Consider the following 16,510-nt stretch of genomic DNA (forward strand, 5'->3'; position numbering starts at 1 on the left):
CTGCAAATAGGTGTTCTGATATGTTGATGAATGACTCCTTCGTGTAGTCACCATCTGTGAACGGTTTCCCACGCTTTATTATCTCCCGGGTTGCAACTAAACTTGCAGCAGTAGTGGAGTTTGGAGATGCTATCCACTTCTTAAATCTATTTTTGCGCTCCTCTAATTTCTCCAGAAGTAATGCAATTGCACTTTTTCTCTCTTTCCCAACTGGGTACTCGGCTGCAAATGTAGCATGCCTTCCCTGGAAATGTCTTTCCACATTACTCTTTTTGTTATTACTCTTTGTTACTTCTCGCCACAAAGTAAACATTCAGGCAATCCTTCCGCATTGGCAATGAATGCAAATGATTCTGTCCAAGAAATGTTAAATCCTCTGTTCTCAGTTATTTTTCTCTTTTTCCCCTTGGGATCCATGGCCCATCACTCATCCGCCGGTTTATTTACAACAGCCACGTTTCCAATAGAAACGTGTGTCACAGGCTATGACGCAAATCTTTGTTGACATAAATGTTGAAATTAAATTTTATTTATTCTACACATTCTTACAGCATTGGTGTCATGTTTGTCTCCTACAAAAACTATATTAAAACAAAAAATATATTTCTCTCCCCCATCTTTTTACATTTTCAAACATTTTTGAAAAAGCTCCAGGGAGCCGCTAGGGCAGCGCCAAAGAGCCGCATGTGGCTCTGGAGCCGTGGGTTGCCGACCCCTGCCCTAGGGATAGGCGACAAATTGAGTTAAAGCAGTCACAACAGTAACACTGTAGATGATCTAAACCACTTTTTGCAATGAAAAACTTCCCTCTCTGTGGAAATCATTTTTGTTAAATCATAAATGTTTAACATTCTGAACTGATTGATAGGTTAATTAGCCCAGCTAGTTAAATAACTCTGGATCCCCATTTTTACTGAAACGGCATGCACGTTATGCTATTAAACATAGCATTAGGCATATTTAATGCCGCTTCTGTTTAGGACATGACTTACTATTAACTGTCAAAATAAATCACTTAATAACTAACAGTACAATTTTTTTTAACAAAGCCTTTAGCAAACCTCTAAACCTAACTAGCTAATTGGTGAGCTAACCTAGGTGACTACTGAGAAGTCTAGTGTTTGCTAAGGTAGGTTAACTCATTAGCTTAGGCTAGTTTAGGCTAACTAGCCTAGTAACATCAAAAATGTGCACTTGTGACTTAGCTGATCTGGGTTCGTTATCCGAGTGGAAAACTATAGTTATACTATATCTAGGTTAGTTACGATGAAAATGTGTAAACTTAATGTTTAAAATATTTGAATGTATTTTTCGCTGATTTCATTTTAGCCATTACAAATTAACTGCTCATGATCTACCTTTCAATACTAATGGCTAACGGTTGTTTTTGCTAGTAGCAAGCTAGCTAGCTACCTTAGTTAGTTTTGAATTAAAGATAATGTTAGGCATCATATCCTCAGGTAATTTATTTTTAAGTTTGTTCTTGTACACATAGATAGCAAAATACGGATACTGGAACAGAAATTTACCTCAGTGTGTGATGTCTCCAAAGCCATTAAACCAGGGTTTTTAAAAAAAAAAGGGTCGCAAAAAAATAAATGTTAATATATTTAATAAATTATTATATTAATGGATTATACTTTCGCGAGTGACCGTAGCGCGCGACAGCGCGAACGGCGGAGGCGTTAATACTTGGCGATCGATCGCGATATAATACTTAAACACGCAAACCCCCCCCCCCCCCCCCCCGTCAACAACTTGGCTGGGTCGCGTGAAAAATCATGGAAAAAATGTGGGTCACCAGAAAAAAGTTTGAAAAACACTGCATTAAACAATATTACTTTCATTCACAGTGGGAGAACGTTCTAGACTTTCGTGAGGGTGGGGGCGTACGAGTGAGGGGTTTGGGCCAATGGTTTATTCCACAAATCAGAGGCAGGTACATTAACTTTGTTTTAACTTTAACATTTTGAATGAATTTAGTTATTAAAATTGTTTCACAAGTTAAACTGAAATGTTATGCAATGAATTTGTTTATGTGCCAGAGAAATATGCAGTTCTGCCATTCTTTTGCATATGCTGAGGTATAAAATTATGTAAATATGTCTGTTTGTTTTGTATTAAAAAACTAGGATATGTTTTTAAAATAATGCCCATGTGGGACCCACTGGGGTCTGCAACTATAACCCAGTCAGGATTAGGGCCAGGATTTATGTGTGGCCCACAAATGTAATTCAACTGGGGACTGAATAGAACCCTTCAAAAAGCCCACTCTAAGCCCATGCCCAGATAAAACCCATACTGCCCAGTCATGGCCTGGCGGTTAGGGAACTGGTCTTGTGACCGGAGGGTCGTGGGTTCAATTCCCAGACAGGCCATGACTGAGGTGCCCTTGAGCAAGGCACCTAACCCCAACTGCTCCCCGGGCGCCGGGCTAGGGCTGCCCACCGCTCTGGGCACGTGTGATCCACAGCCCCCTAGTAATCACTAGTGTGTGTGTGTGTGTGTGTGTGTGTGTGTGTGTGCTGACTGCACAGATGGGTTAAAAGCGGAGGACAAATTTCGATTGGGGTGTAAAAATCACAATTGACAAAATATAAAAGAAAAAAGAAATAAATCACATGTGGGGTCCATGTGGACATGTTGGCTGGGATCTTACCACTACTCTTGTATTGCTCTATTGTCCCGTTTTGTGTCTCTTGTCACACGTATGTCTATATCTGTTGGTCTTTTGTTTTTTTTAATATTATTAAGTATACAAAAAAATACAGATAATCTTACATTATACGTCAGGGATGGGCAACATGACCACGCACTTCAAATAATTGGATATGAATGACACTACAAATTATTCTCAATAAGAACACATTTTAAATGAATTCAGATCTGTATGTTTATTGCACCATCTATTTTCTGCATATAAATGCATTAATATGTCCTTAATAAGCAACAAAGACAAAACATTTGCTTAATAAAAAGTGCAAAAAGGAATTTGAACTCCTTATCAAAGAACTGTAACGCGTGGCGTGCTGCGGAGCGAGGAGGAGGACACAAACGCTGAGAAGAGCGAGATTTAATAAGGGGAATTTCATAAGCGAAGTCGTTTGTACAGGCATTGGTCAAAACGGGAGAGCCGTCCAAGTGGTCAACAGGACAGGCAGGAGTCGTAACCGGAGAGCCATTCACAACGGAGAAACACAACGGAGATGGAAAATACCAGAACAGTGATGACAGATAATCCACAAAACTGAACAAACCACAAATAACCGACAACGGGCGAAACACAGAGATACAAGTACACAGGACTAAACTAGACACAACTGAACACAATGATGACACGGGCATGGCAGACAGAGAGAAACCAGGGTAACACACGCAGGGCGGGATAACCTGGGCAAGGAACAACACCGACACGGGAGAGGGGGGCGTAGCCCTACGTGACAAGAACAAAAAAAGTCCTGCTCTATAGTTTTTTTTTTCTTTTAATTATTAAATTATTATTGATCCATTTGCGGGCCGCACTGAGTGAGGACGCAGGCCGTGTGCGGCCCGTGGGCCACCAGTTGCCCATCCCTGTTATACGTGAATGTTTTCAACAAATTGTATATTTCCATTTTCTGTTAACATAAGAGTCCTTTAGCCATATTGCTAAGCCCTATTTGACAGCCGCTATTATAAAGAGAACATGAATATTCATTGTTTAACACTAGTGCTCCTGAGATTTCAAGATCCTGAGGACATCACCCCTCCTTCTTGCCAGCAATTAGCAGGACCAAACATCACCCTTTATTATGTTAATTCACAGAGCAAGACTGAGGCAGCAGTTAGTATGAGCTGCTGTGGGTGTGTTCTTCAGAGTCATGATAGAAGCAGAAACACAAATGCAGGTGATAGATAGATAGATAGATAGATAGATAGATAGATAGATAGATATTTTCTTTTCAGTTAGGGGTATGGCGCCACAGATTTTCTTGTGTATGCACTTCAATAGCGCCACACATTTACATTGTTGAACCATTATTATTATTATTATTATAGACATTCCTCTTCAAGAAATCCGGAAAAGACATTCATAACTCAAGAAACCTGGAATAGACATTTGACTTCAAGAAACCAAGAATAGACATTCATAATTCAACCACTCATTATTTCAATTACATTATGGTCTTAATATTTGTTTGTTTTTCTGGATATTTGATCAGAATAAAGTTGTTTAGCAGCACATGAATTTGTTTTTCCCTGTCTTTTCCTCTCCTTTTCCCGCCTGCTGTTTAGATCACAAACATTTATCAGTGCTTTGATGCAACAAGATCATAATGCTAATTTCTGCTAGCAATCCTATGGGATTTCCAATATAACATTAGCATCAAGCTAATTGTATATAACTGTATATAATTTCTTAGCTAATCACACCCAGCCCAGTCTATAACACAATATAGAATGAGTAGCTCTAGCCTGCTGTTTAGATCACATTTATCAGTGCTTTTGATGCTTCTACATGAAAAAGTATGCTGTGATGTTTTTGAAAGCAAATTAGCAGTCACGGATGGATGAAAGTCACTGAGGTGGGGGGGGGGGGGCGGTAGGTGACGACGACAATTAGCGAACGTGAATTGTTACCGGGCGGGGTGCAAAATGGACACAAATTAAGTATTATATCGCGATCGATCGATCGCCAGTGGTTGGTGCCAGAGTGGTTGCTACTTATGACTTTTTCACAGAATATTTATTTCTGGAAAATTGTAGTTTAAAGTATGAATATTTTTGCAGCTAATTTTAACAAATTGAACTGTGCAATAAAGAGCTGTAATTTAAAATTTTTTTTATACTTCGTGTTTTCAGTTGCACATGTTTTATCAAGATTTGAGGAGAATACAGATTTTAAAAAGAACACGTCTATTATTTACATTTAAAATATACCTGCAACATTGGTTAAAAAAAAAAGAAGACTCGAAAGGACTTGAAATTCCAAGTTTCAGACTTGGGACTTGACTTTACTGTTGCCTGTCTTGACTCGAGACTTGACTTGACTTGACTGTCTTTGCTTGAGACTTGACTCGGGACTTGAGGATAAAGACTTGGACTTACTTGAGACTTGCAAAACACTGACTTGGTCCCACCTCTGCTCAAAACGCCTAACGTTAGTTAGTCTGACTAATCAACTGCATCAATTGTGTTAAATATTGAAATTACATCTGGTGACTTGACTAGGACTTGAAGTTTAAGACTTGGGACTTAACTCGATACTTGATTGTATTGACTTGAGACTTGTTACTTGCAACTTGTCTGCAAATTAGCAACGCGATTATAATGCTAATTTCCGCTAGCAATCGTATGGGATTTCTTATATAACATTAGCATCAAGCTAATGTAGTTGTAGCTGATTGCTGTTTGCAAAGAAACACTTAGCCTTTATGGGGACCTAAGCAGAATATAATTTGGGGCCCCCAAATTATTTGGGTGCTCTTGTGGGCCCCCTGGTGGTGTGGGTGCCCAAGGTGGCTGCGTAATGCAAGTATGCCTTGGGCCGGCTCTGACCATTAGTTATCAGTCTGAGACCACTTTAAATGCTTGAACAGCCCATGTATGAAAACACCCTCAGTATCAGTGATAGTCAGTTTGTTTATATTAACTCTGTGGATAAGCAGATAAATATTTATTTCTCTTATTCTAAACTTTCATGGTACTTTTGTGTTCAGGATCACAATGATTATGTGTAGTAAAAAAAGAAAATTCCAGTGAAGATGAAGATTTTTACTCAATTTGAAATACACTAATAGAGGTATTTGGAATACATTAATAGAGGTATTTGGAATACACTAATAGAGGTATTTTTTCATGCTCTTGTTTTCTCAACAACCTTTTAGCAAGATCAGTTAAGATACTTTCACTTAATTGTGCTTCCATGTCAAGGGACTTTATTACCAGACAGTGACCTTCTCAAATCCTTCTTTTCCTCTTTGCCAAAGACATTCAGACAGAGATAGTTGCCAATAGTACGTGCTGCAAATGCATATTGAAAATTTGAGCGCTACCATTTGCCAATCGTGATGGTCAGACTATGCTCTGCTGTTTTACTATTGTCAGAGCGGCTGATTGGAAGTTGGATGTCCCTGATTGGACTGGGCGGATCCGGATAACTGTAAAAGGAAAGGTGGCATATATCAAACTGGAAGACAGAGTCTCGGGTGAGTGAAGAGTAATTAAGTGTAGTCTCTGTGGTAAAAATAATGGAATGTGTAGTAAATAACGTTTTCGTTATTTCGTCTTTTGCTCTATGGAAGTTATTCTGTCTCTATATTAAAATGAAAGTGTAATACGCATTTGCATTTACATGTTCCACTCATACAAGCAACTTTGAGCTCAAAACTCAAATTCAAATGCAATAGTTCCATTTACATTTGCGATGTGGTAAGATGTCTATTCATATTTCATTTACACATATATTTTGATGCTTTATTTGTGCCTTTATTGAAATGAGAATGTATTTCCTGATTTGAATGATCAAGTTCATGTGATCATGCAAAGGTTGTAAAGGGGGGGGGGGGGGGGGCACGCGCATGCATGCGTATTTTTCTTTTCTTATCGGTTTTTTTTTTTTTTTTGCATTGTTTAATAATATTAGTCGACACTTAACACCCACGCGCCTCCCGTATGCTCTGCTCACCTCGTTACTGTTTCTGTGTGGGGGGAAAAGACATCTCCCCGTAAAGATGCCTAGGGCAGAAAAAGGAGAAAAGAGGAGGAAGAAAGAAAAAATTAACACTAGTTATAGTGAACTAGTTAACATTAGTATAGTGAATTAACATTATACTGTATGCATACCTGTCAAGTGTCCCGTTTTGGCCGGGAAAGTCCCGTATTTTACCGCTCTGTCCCGGCGTCATCCCGTATTTTTATTTTCCTGTATTTTTCCCGTATTTTCAGTTTTCAATTTTTATTTTTTTTAAGCATTCATGTGCCGCTCCAAACAGAATTCTGTAACTAGCCTCGCGAGAACTGCTACCCACCCAGACTACTGCAGGTGGAACTGCCACCCAGACCACTGCAGGTGGAACTGCCACCCAGACCACTGCAGGTGGAACCGTCACCCAGACCACTGCAGGTGGAACCGTCACCCAGACCACTGCAGGTGGAACCGTCACCCAGACCACTGCAGGTGGAACCGTCACCCAGACCACTGCAGGTGGAACCGTCACCCAGACCACTGCAGGTGGAACCGCCACCCAGACCACTGCAGGTGGAACCGCCACCCAGACCACTGCAGGTGGAACTGCCACCCAGACCACTGCAGGTGGCAGTTCTCGCGAGGCTAGTGACAGAATTCTGTTTGGCGCGGCACATGAATGCTTTATAAAAGAAAAATTTGAAAACTCGCGGGTTTAGTCACATTTGTAGTTCAAAACATATTTGGGGTGTAAATTATTAGCTGTGAAGACAGTCAAATGCGTGTTTTCCACTACGCCGGTTTTAAAAGTATTAGCGGCTCGTTAGGCTTGTAAACTAACCGCGCACCACGAAAATGTAGCAGTGTGTCGCTCCGTTTGTGCAGGTGAGCCCGCGGACCGGCTGGGGAGCCGCATGAAACCAGGCAAAGAGCCGCAGGTTGGCCACCCCTGGCCTAGTGGTAGGGAACTGGTCTTGTGACCGGAGGGTCGTGGGTTCGATTCCCAGACCTGAGGCCATGACTGAGGTGCCCTTGAGCAAGGCACCTAACTGCTCCCCGGGCGCCGGGCTAGGGCTGCCCACCGCTCTGGGCACGTGTGATCCACAACCCCCTAGTAATCACTAGTGTGTGTGTGTTCTAACTGCACAGATGGGTTAAAAGTGGAGGACAAATTTCGATTGCGGTGTAAAAAAAATCACAATTGACAAAATACGGCACATTATATGTTTTAAAATATTTTTTGTGCAACACCTTTATATTAATTTATTGTTATACTGTAATATTTATAACCTAATAAAAATAAAAAATAATAAAAATATTTATAATTTAATGCTCTTTAATACTGATACAATCAACCCAATGATTGATGATGCAGGGGGCATCAACCAAAATCTTGCCTAGGGCACCACATGGTCAGGGCCAGCTCTGCTCATCGCTATGCTAAAAAGATCTCCTCCTGTTTGCAATAACATTACGATACCAACAGTGCTCAAACTGTGTCAAAATGCATTTTGAAAATGCAATCCGAGCAGAATGCATTTTCATTATCATGGTCTTCCACTACAGTAAAATTATAGTCAAATTAGATTTCATCAGCCTTCCAATCAGATTCCAGAGCCCTCCACTTTATTCAGCCAATCAGGTTAAACACAGCTTTCCACCTCAGGCAGCCAATCAGGACGGGACTATAGCACACTAAGCAGTACAGGCGAGTGTAGCAGAAGCGCTCATTAGATAAATTCAAAGGGTCCTTATTCAAAGACGAGTCCTTATGGTGAATTTACACTCGATTAGTGTGAAATGTTAATCGAGCAAGTGACAGACATCTCTGCCTTATCTGGTGCTGTTATTGCCAAATTGAGCGCTGTGGCAGAGCAACTGTGCCTCGGAATATGGCGGTAGGACGGCCATATTACGGAATGCAAAGCATATTAACCGAATAGCATTTTAATTACAATTTTGATACAACCTTTGCATGATCACATGAACTTGATAATTTTTTCCCCCGATTTGAATTTTCATTTCAATAAAGGCACAAATAAAGCATCAAAATGTATTTGTAAATGAAATATGAATAGATGTCTACCACATTGCAAATGTAAATGGAACTACTGCATTTGAATTTCAATTTTGAGCTCAAAAGTTGCTTGTATGAGTAGAACATGTAAATGCAAATGCGTATTACATTTACATTTTAATATTGAGACAGAATAACTTCCATATTGCACCTCATTTTGTCTTGTCTGTGGTGGCATGTAAATAAATTGTCACTTCCTCTGTTTTTAAAATATACACTACCACATTTGACAAAAAAGGAAACATGAATACAGATGAGTATTTCTGTTCATCAGGTGAACTGTTTGCTCAGGCACCAGTTCAGGAATACCCTGGTATTGCTGTGGAGACGGTTAGTGATTCCAGCCGGTACTTCGTGCTTCGAATACAGGATGATAACGGTGTATATCTGCATGCTCTTTTTCAAAATTCTTAGACTGCCTTACAGACTGTAGCTTCTTTAGCCAGAGATCAAATAATATAGCACTGCATTTATTGTTTTTTTAAGGTTCACACACGCAGTGTTGGAAACCTATTGTTTTTGCTATTCTTCTTCTTCTTCTTCTTATTTTTGTCTGCAAAAGACTCATACTGCAGCCTAGACTGTAAGGCCCAGAGACACCAAACTTGGCAGAAAAGTGTAGTCCCTTTGCAGGACCATGCTAAAGTACAGAGACCCACACTGGCCTGATGGTGGCGCTATAGCACAGCATTTTGCGTTTTGGTCAATATTTCCCATACTGTAGGTCCCAGAAACGAAATTCGCACTCTACAGCAAGTTCTCCAGAAAAACGATCATGTCCTTTCCCTCTGCTTCTTCAGAGATGCCATAGATTCGGAGGTTTTCTCTGCGGGAGCGCCCTTCTTGGTCAATTAGCTTAGCCTCCATATCTGTCTGGCATCGGAGAAGGTGCTGAATTAGCGTTGCTGCTGTTTCATCTCTGCCTCACCGATGCGCTCTTCTGCTTGTTCTAATCTGGTGTTCCTTTTGTTCAGTTTTTGCTTTATTTCTGCAAGTTGTTGCCTATTGTCCTGTCTAAAATTTTTGAGCTCGTTTAGAATACTTAGCAGGCTATAACCTCCTGTTCTGGTCCGCCATGTTCTTGCTTGGGAGAGCTGCTTCGGCTTCACTGTTCAGTTAAATCCTTGGCCGTGTTGGTCGTCAACATACCTGTCCTTCGCCTTGTTACAACACCCTTTTGCATTATTTTAGAAGTTCGCTTCAATTTATATATTCCTTGTTTTTGGGGTTATTTTATTAGAATGTCAGGCGGAGAGTGAAATCACACTGCCATGTCATACTGCGGCCATGTCATACCACTGCCATGTCATGAACTTTTTTAACAGTAGTTCATGAACGTTTGTGAACCCATTTTGAAGACTGCAACTTTACCTAAAACTTCATCATATCACACGAGTCATAAAAGTAAATAACTCATAGTCACGTAATGAAAATACAGTGGTGCTTGAAAGTTTTTAAATTGTTGAGAAGTTTACTGCAAAATTTGACCTAAAATCTCATATTATCAAATACCAAAAGCAGTTAAAGGGAATATTTATTTATTGAGGAAAATAATCTGGCATTACATAACACTGAGTGGCAAAAGCATGTGGATCTTTAGGATTAGCAGATTAATTGAAGATTCATTTTGAGTCTTTCAAAGTATTGTAAATCAACAGGATGACAATCACGTGTAAGTCTTTTATTGAAAAGTCTAGGGATTTAGCAATGTCTGATCTTCACCACATTTGTGGAAGTGTATCATGGCGTGACAAAATTTGATGTAGTTGTCTCCTAAAGACTTTGGACCAATCCACAACAAAACAGTTTGGGTACAAATGGAGGAAATTCAAGACCAATATTAACCTCACCAGAAGTGGTTGGCTAGCAAAGATCATGCCAAGAACAAGGTGTTTAATCAGGGCCAGGACAATGGAGCCACTTATGCCACCACCTCAGCACCAAATTCTTATATAATTCATAGGCTCATCATGATATCGTGGTGCTTTGGGGGGCCCTCTGGTGGCATGGGGCCCTAAGCAGCTGCATAATTCTAGCATGCTTTGGGTCGGCTTTGCGTGCAATGGTACGCGAGGTCAGAGAGGAACCCAAGGTTACTTTGACAGGCATTTTCAGTTTCACATGGACAAGCTAGAAGAATATTGGAAAGATGTTTTGTGGATATACAAGACAAAAATATGTAGTGTGTTATTTGTGGAGAAAGGAAAACACTGCATTCCAGCATAAAAACCGCTTTAGTGAACCACGGTGGTGGTGGCATCATGGTTTGAGCCTCTTTTGCTGTTTCCATGCCAGGACTGCTTCTTCAGGACTGAATCTCAATAAGAACATGGGAGGGGAGGGGAGAACCAGAGATGCCGAGATGGGCTGCGGTGGAGGCTGCACTGCCTCAGCTTATCATACACAACACTCCACAATACTACACAACACTCCACTGTGCTGCCACTGCTCCTCCGTGCACCGCACAAAATAAAAAAAAGCCGGTAACTCCAGTCCGTCGTTAACTAGACCCATCGTTAAGTGGTGACTCACTGTACAAGAGACTAAACACAGGACTTTAATACACTGACTAAACAAGGATTCAAACGAGACACACCTGAAATCAATAATGAGGGGCGGAGAACAAGGGAGGGATGTGAAGACCAACACAACCAGGAGTTTCAAATTAAAAGGCACACAAACACATGGAGAACAAAAACTAAGACATGACTGACAGGAGGGAGGCGGGACCATATGTGACAACAAGGGGGTCACGCCAGATACTGAAAGTAAAAGTTCACATACTCAGACCAATGTAATATTAGATCATTTCCCTCAACAAATAACTAGTATTAGACTGTTAGACTGAGGGACATGATCCAGTATTACATATCTGTAAATGACAAAATGTTTATTTCCTCCATTTGTACATGGTCTTTCTTGCTGTGTGTTGTTGGAGTCCAAACTGTTTACAGAAGGTTTTACATGTTTTTTATTCTTCTGAGGTCCTCAAAATTCTCCTTTTGTTAATGCCATGATACACTAGAAAATGATTCATAAACTTTCAAGAACCACTGTATTTTCCATATGCAATTTTCACTATGCAATTTTCACTGTGCGATTTTAGCTTACTGTTTAATATTTTTGATACATATATTTTCGTTTACTTTTTGCATACAAATATACCGTGTTTAACAACAATACAATGAAATGAGCTAATAAACACTGCTTTCTTCACATTTTAGGTCGGATTGCATTCATTGGGGTCGGATTTGGTGATAGGGGTGACGCGTTTGATTTCAGTGTTGCTCTGCAGGACCATTTCAAGTCAGTTTCTCCCTCTCTTCTCCTTTTTTTAACATTTTAACATGAAACAGATCTGAATACTCTTAAGCTAGGAGTGCCCATTACGTCGATCGCGATCAACCGGTCAATAGCGAAGGAAGTGTCGGTCGATCGCGAGAAGTGTGGGTAGATTGCATGACATTAAAAAGTAGTGGATGAATGACAGGCTATCGTCCATCTGCACTGACTGTTGTATATATACACCGCCCCGGTAACAATTTACGTTCCTTACACTCGAGGCAAGGGAGATCTTTCTGACTTGGTCATCTTATAAGTAGCTCGCAAGCTGAAAACTTGTGGGCACCCCTGATCTAAGCCCTGTTGTGTCTTTTGGAGGAGAATCCAATCAACAATCATTGCCTTAACAATGCAGATATAGTTATAGTACGTGCTAGTATTTCATGGCTAATCCCCCCCCCCCTCTCTCTCTCTCTCAGGGGGGTGAAACAAGAGAATGACATCATCAAAAGCGCTCAGGCAGCAGATTTGGAGCCAAAGTTGGATCTGGGCTTTAAAGAGGGACAGACCTCTCAACATTGGGGTGAATAAATGGTCTTCACCTCAGGATTTTCACTGTTTATTTTTGTCAGAGATAGTGGGAGGGATGGAGGGAGGGATGAAGATATTGGGGGAGAGGGAAAATTGTCAGGAGCATCACTCAAGAGAACTTCAGTATTTATTGGTCACATCTTCATGGTTTTAATAACCTGAACATGTTTTATAGCTTAGCAAAATTTTTTTACAGGAGAGTGTGCATGTGTGTGTACATGTGTACTGTTTGATATTTTTCCATATTTTATTTTCAGCAAGGCAAAAAGAGGGATAAGCCCCGCCCTCAGAGATCAGGAGGCCTTGGACATCTCCCACCTCCCCCTGGAGGCAAAATAGCCCCTCCCCCTTCTTCCAATAACACCGTGCAGCCCACAGGGGGACCACATATAGGTATCTTTTTTGTTTATTTTTACATCATCTAAATTTAAAAAAGTACTTAATATACAACTTTTTAATGCAATCAACACATTTTTGTTGTGCTTGCTAGTTCTGGCCCAACCTTTTGTTTTTTGTAACCTGAGTTTGATGAAAATAATTTAAAATAAATCAAAACATCCTGTAACAAAACAGTAGAGGTCCACGTGCAACGTACAAGTAAATGAAGTGTTCAGATTTGCCACCCAGTAGTCGGTGTCTTGTGTTGTAGCTGAGTTTGATGCTGCCCTGCTGACTCAGTAACAGTGCATATTCACTGGGACTGTGGTGTCTGAGCACATATTCATGTGTGCAGCTGTGTTGTGATGTAGTTCAGCCTGTAGGGGGGTACAAATTTATTTAGATCTTGTACTACAAAAATGAGATTTGAATTTGTGTAGCTACCTTTGGCTTTACATTTGAGTTATACTCAGTCTGACACACGTCAAGAGCATAATTAAACATACAGTGCTTAATATATTGTCAACTTCTTTTTAGAGCTACTTCTGGATACAAAAAACTAACTGTTATTGTACTTTGAGTTGTCATACTGTTTTACAGCATTAGGGACTGTAAAATGTAAGAGATATTGTATATATGAATTTGCTCTGCAAGTTAGTCTACTGTTTTCCTCTCCATCAGGTTGTTTGTTAGAATTGGACAGTAGTAACTCCAATACGACGGTACAAGCAAACCCAAGTTCGGATCTGTGGGGTGACTTTTCCTCTTCTACAAGGTAACAACCCCAGACAAATCTTAACAGCTGTGCGGGGACCTCCTTTTAAAATCCTATTAATTTAAAGAGATAAGCCAGAAACCACATAAACATGATTCAAAAACTGCACGGAAATGCCATCTCACTTACACGGTGGTCCTACATCTCACTCACATGGTGGTCCTACATCTCACTCACACGGTGGTCCTACATCTCACTCACACGGTGGTCCTACATCTCACTCACACGGTGGTCCTACGTCTCACTCACACGGTGGTCCTACGTCTCACTCACACGGTGGTCCTACGTCTCACTCACACGGTGGTCCTACGTCTCACTCACACGGTGGTCCTACGTCTCACTCACACGGTGGTCCTACATCTCTTGTGGTCCCCACATTACGTGTGCTCTGTTTGGTTTTCTCCTACAGCTCTATTCCTTCTCAAGCATCATGATGACAAGAATCCAATTCTGGGAACTGGATCCAGTTTTGAAGCTGTATTATTATCCAACACTTCATTTCATGAGATAGTCTATTGACAAAACAGAGAAAGAGAGAAAGAGAAATGATGTGTTATAGATTAAATCACCAATTTAATCTATAAATCAAAATGCATTTAAGTTCATATAAATGTGGAACATAAATGTCATTCAATGGAGATATATATATATATATATATATATATATATATATATATATATATATATATATATATATATATATATATATATATATATATATAATCAGTGGTCACTGACATACTAAACAAGAATAAAATATTGCTAAATAATTAAGTGTCTGACTTAAAAATAAAACCCAAATTGATTGCTTATTATTAATACAATATGTATGTCTGGACCCATACGATTGTAAAGCTGCTTTGTGACATGTGTTGTAAAAAGTGCTATCTAAAATTTTACTATAAAATGTATGTCTAAAATAACCTTTATTTACAGGATAAAAGAAAATGACTGTGCTTGATAAGTGAAATATGTCATTTATTTTATCAAAATATTGATGGAAGGATGGAAGTAGATGTTGTATTGCTGTATGCCTGAAGATTGTTTAATGAATGTTGCCTTAGTAAATGCATGCAACTCCTGATTGGGAAATTTGGTGCCGAAGTTGACGGTCTGCTTTGCTATTTGCTACCATGCAGACTTTCAGGTTCTAGTGTCCATTTTGCTGTTCTCTGGTGTCAAAATGATGCAAACACGTGTGTGTCAATCTAATGTTTTAAGTTTGAAAGATCATAAACGTCTAATTGATTGCTCTTCTGCAAAGCTTGATTTAGTGTTTGTCATAGGCCGCATTCTTTGAAATTAGGTATTACATAGTATGCATACTATGAAATAATGTTTTTCATTTTGCCCATTTTCTAATAAATTCCTACAGACTCTTCATAGAGCTGAACAAATCACAAATTATATTGCAAAAATGTCTTTGAAAAACATGACATACAGATATCCATGTCATAGTTATGCAATTAAAGTTTACAAAAAAGATCAAAGTAGAAGTCTTCAATAAGTTATTGTGTTATTTCAACATTACCTGCTGCATATCTTTGCATGTAATCTCCTTCAAAATACATCATCCACACATAAATACCAGTAAACAAGAAAGCTATTGTACAAACAGATTCAAATGTGAATTTATTACCAAAAATAGGCACATAAATTCAGTTTAACAAAATTTTGCGTTAGTACGGAAGAGCCATTGATGTCATCCATCAGCTAAACTGTAGAAGAAAAAAAATCTGTGAAATTTGAGGACATATACATCTCTAATATCCATTTAATGAGTCTTTAATGAAACATTCATGAATCCCTTTGTGTACATAACTTGATGTTATTTTAATGCTAGGTTGCAAAACCTTTTATACAAAGACAGCATGAAGTACTTAAGATCCTCCTTGGTAATATTCTTCCAGGTAACTGAGTAATTTTCACGTCATCTATGCATGTTTCAATCAGTTAAATGTCACATTTTTTAGGTGTCAGAAGAGGGAAAGCATGGCACTGTCGGATCAGGGTTTTATGTGCCTGCTCTAGGGACATAATATAATATAAAACTCGATAAACATTGGGACATGGCACCATCATTCACTTCAGTTTGCTCTCAATGTTACAATTAACCCAGGTTTTGTTAGCATAATGCTAACCAGAAAACTAGCACCAGAACAGCTTAACAGTTCTCACTGTTGCTCTCCGTTTCAGTCTAAATACGGCAAAACTGTTTGTAGCGACTCTCCGATGAAAATGGTAGACTCCCATAGTCCATTCACTTGACCTCGACTTCCCAAACAGACAAGAGCACTGGTCCTCCCTTATCTCGGTGTAAGGCAAACTTCTCAGGGTTTCTTCACGCTCTTTTTGCAGACAGCTAGCTATCGTCCTCGTGGAATGGAAATAAACAGAAAAACTGCTGATTTAACCAAATTAACTAAAAATAAATATCCTTATCTTATTATCTCATCTTTTTTGTGCCCTTTCTTTCCTACTAGGTTAAACACACATTTTGAAACATACCTCCCTGAGATTGTCGATTAATTACTGCAGTAAATTTTTTTTAACAGATTTGCTAGACTTAATTTAAACAGTTTCAGACTAAATTGTAATGTCTGGCAATTTACCTTTGATAGTGCTTTAAACTTTTTAAGTTAAGCTTTTTAAAACACCTAGAAACTTGTATTTAGGGAGTGTCACGGAACAGCTCCAGACCCTTCCCTTTGGGCGTGTGTTTGTGTTGTCTATGTCGGGT

At 39.5% G+C, this 16,510-nt stretch overlaps 1 protein-coding gene across 1 annotated transcript in view; it reads left to right on the forward strand.

Moving 5' to 3' along the window:
* Positions 1 to 14,449, forward strand: part of necap1 (NECAP endocytosis associated 1) — a 23,856-nt gene extending 9,407 nt beyond the window's left edge. The window contains 8 exon segments of the mRNA XM_077008063.1: positions 6,088 to 6,188; positions 9,019 to 9,123; positions 11,969 to 12,050; positions 12,506 to 12,595; positions 12,597 to 12,609; positions 12,875 to 13,010; positions 13,677 to 13,770; positions 14,180 to 14,449. Of these exon segments, the coding sequence (XP_076864178.1) occupies positions 6,088 to 6,188; positions 9,019 to 9,123; positions 11,969 to 12,050; positions 12,506 to 12,595; positions 12,597 to 12,609; positions 12,875 to 13,010; positions 13,677 to 13,770; positions 14,180 to 14,204 (646 nt within the window). The 3' untranslated portion in view covers positions 14,205 to 14,449.
* Positions 14,450 to 16,510: the final 2,061 nt, after the last annotated feature.

The sequence above is a fragment of the Brachyhypopomus gauderio genome, chromosome 6 (genome assembly GCF_052324685.1).
Source record: "Brachyhypopomus gauderio isolate BG-103 chromosome 6, BGAUD_0.2, whole genome shotgun sequence".
Taxonomy (NCBI): Eukaryota; Metazoa; Chordata; class Actinopteri; order Gymnotiformes; family Hypopomidae; genus Brachyhypopomus; species Brachyhypopomus gauderio.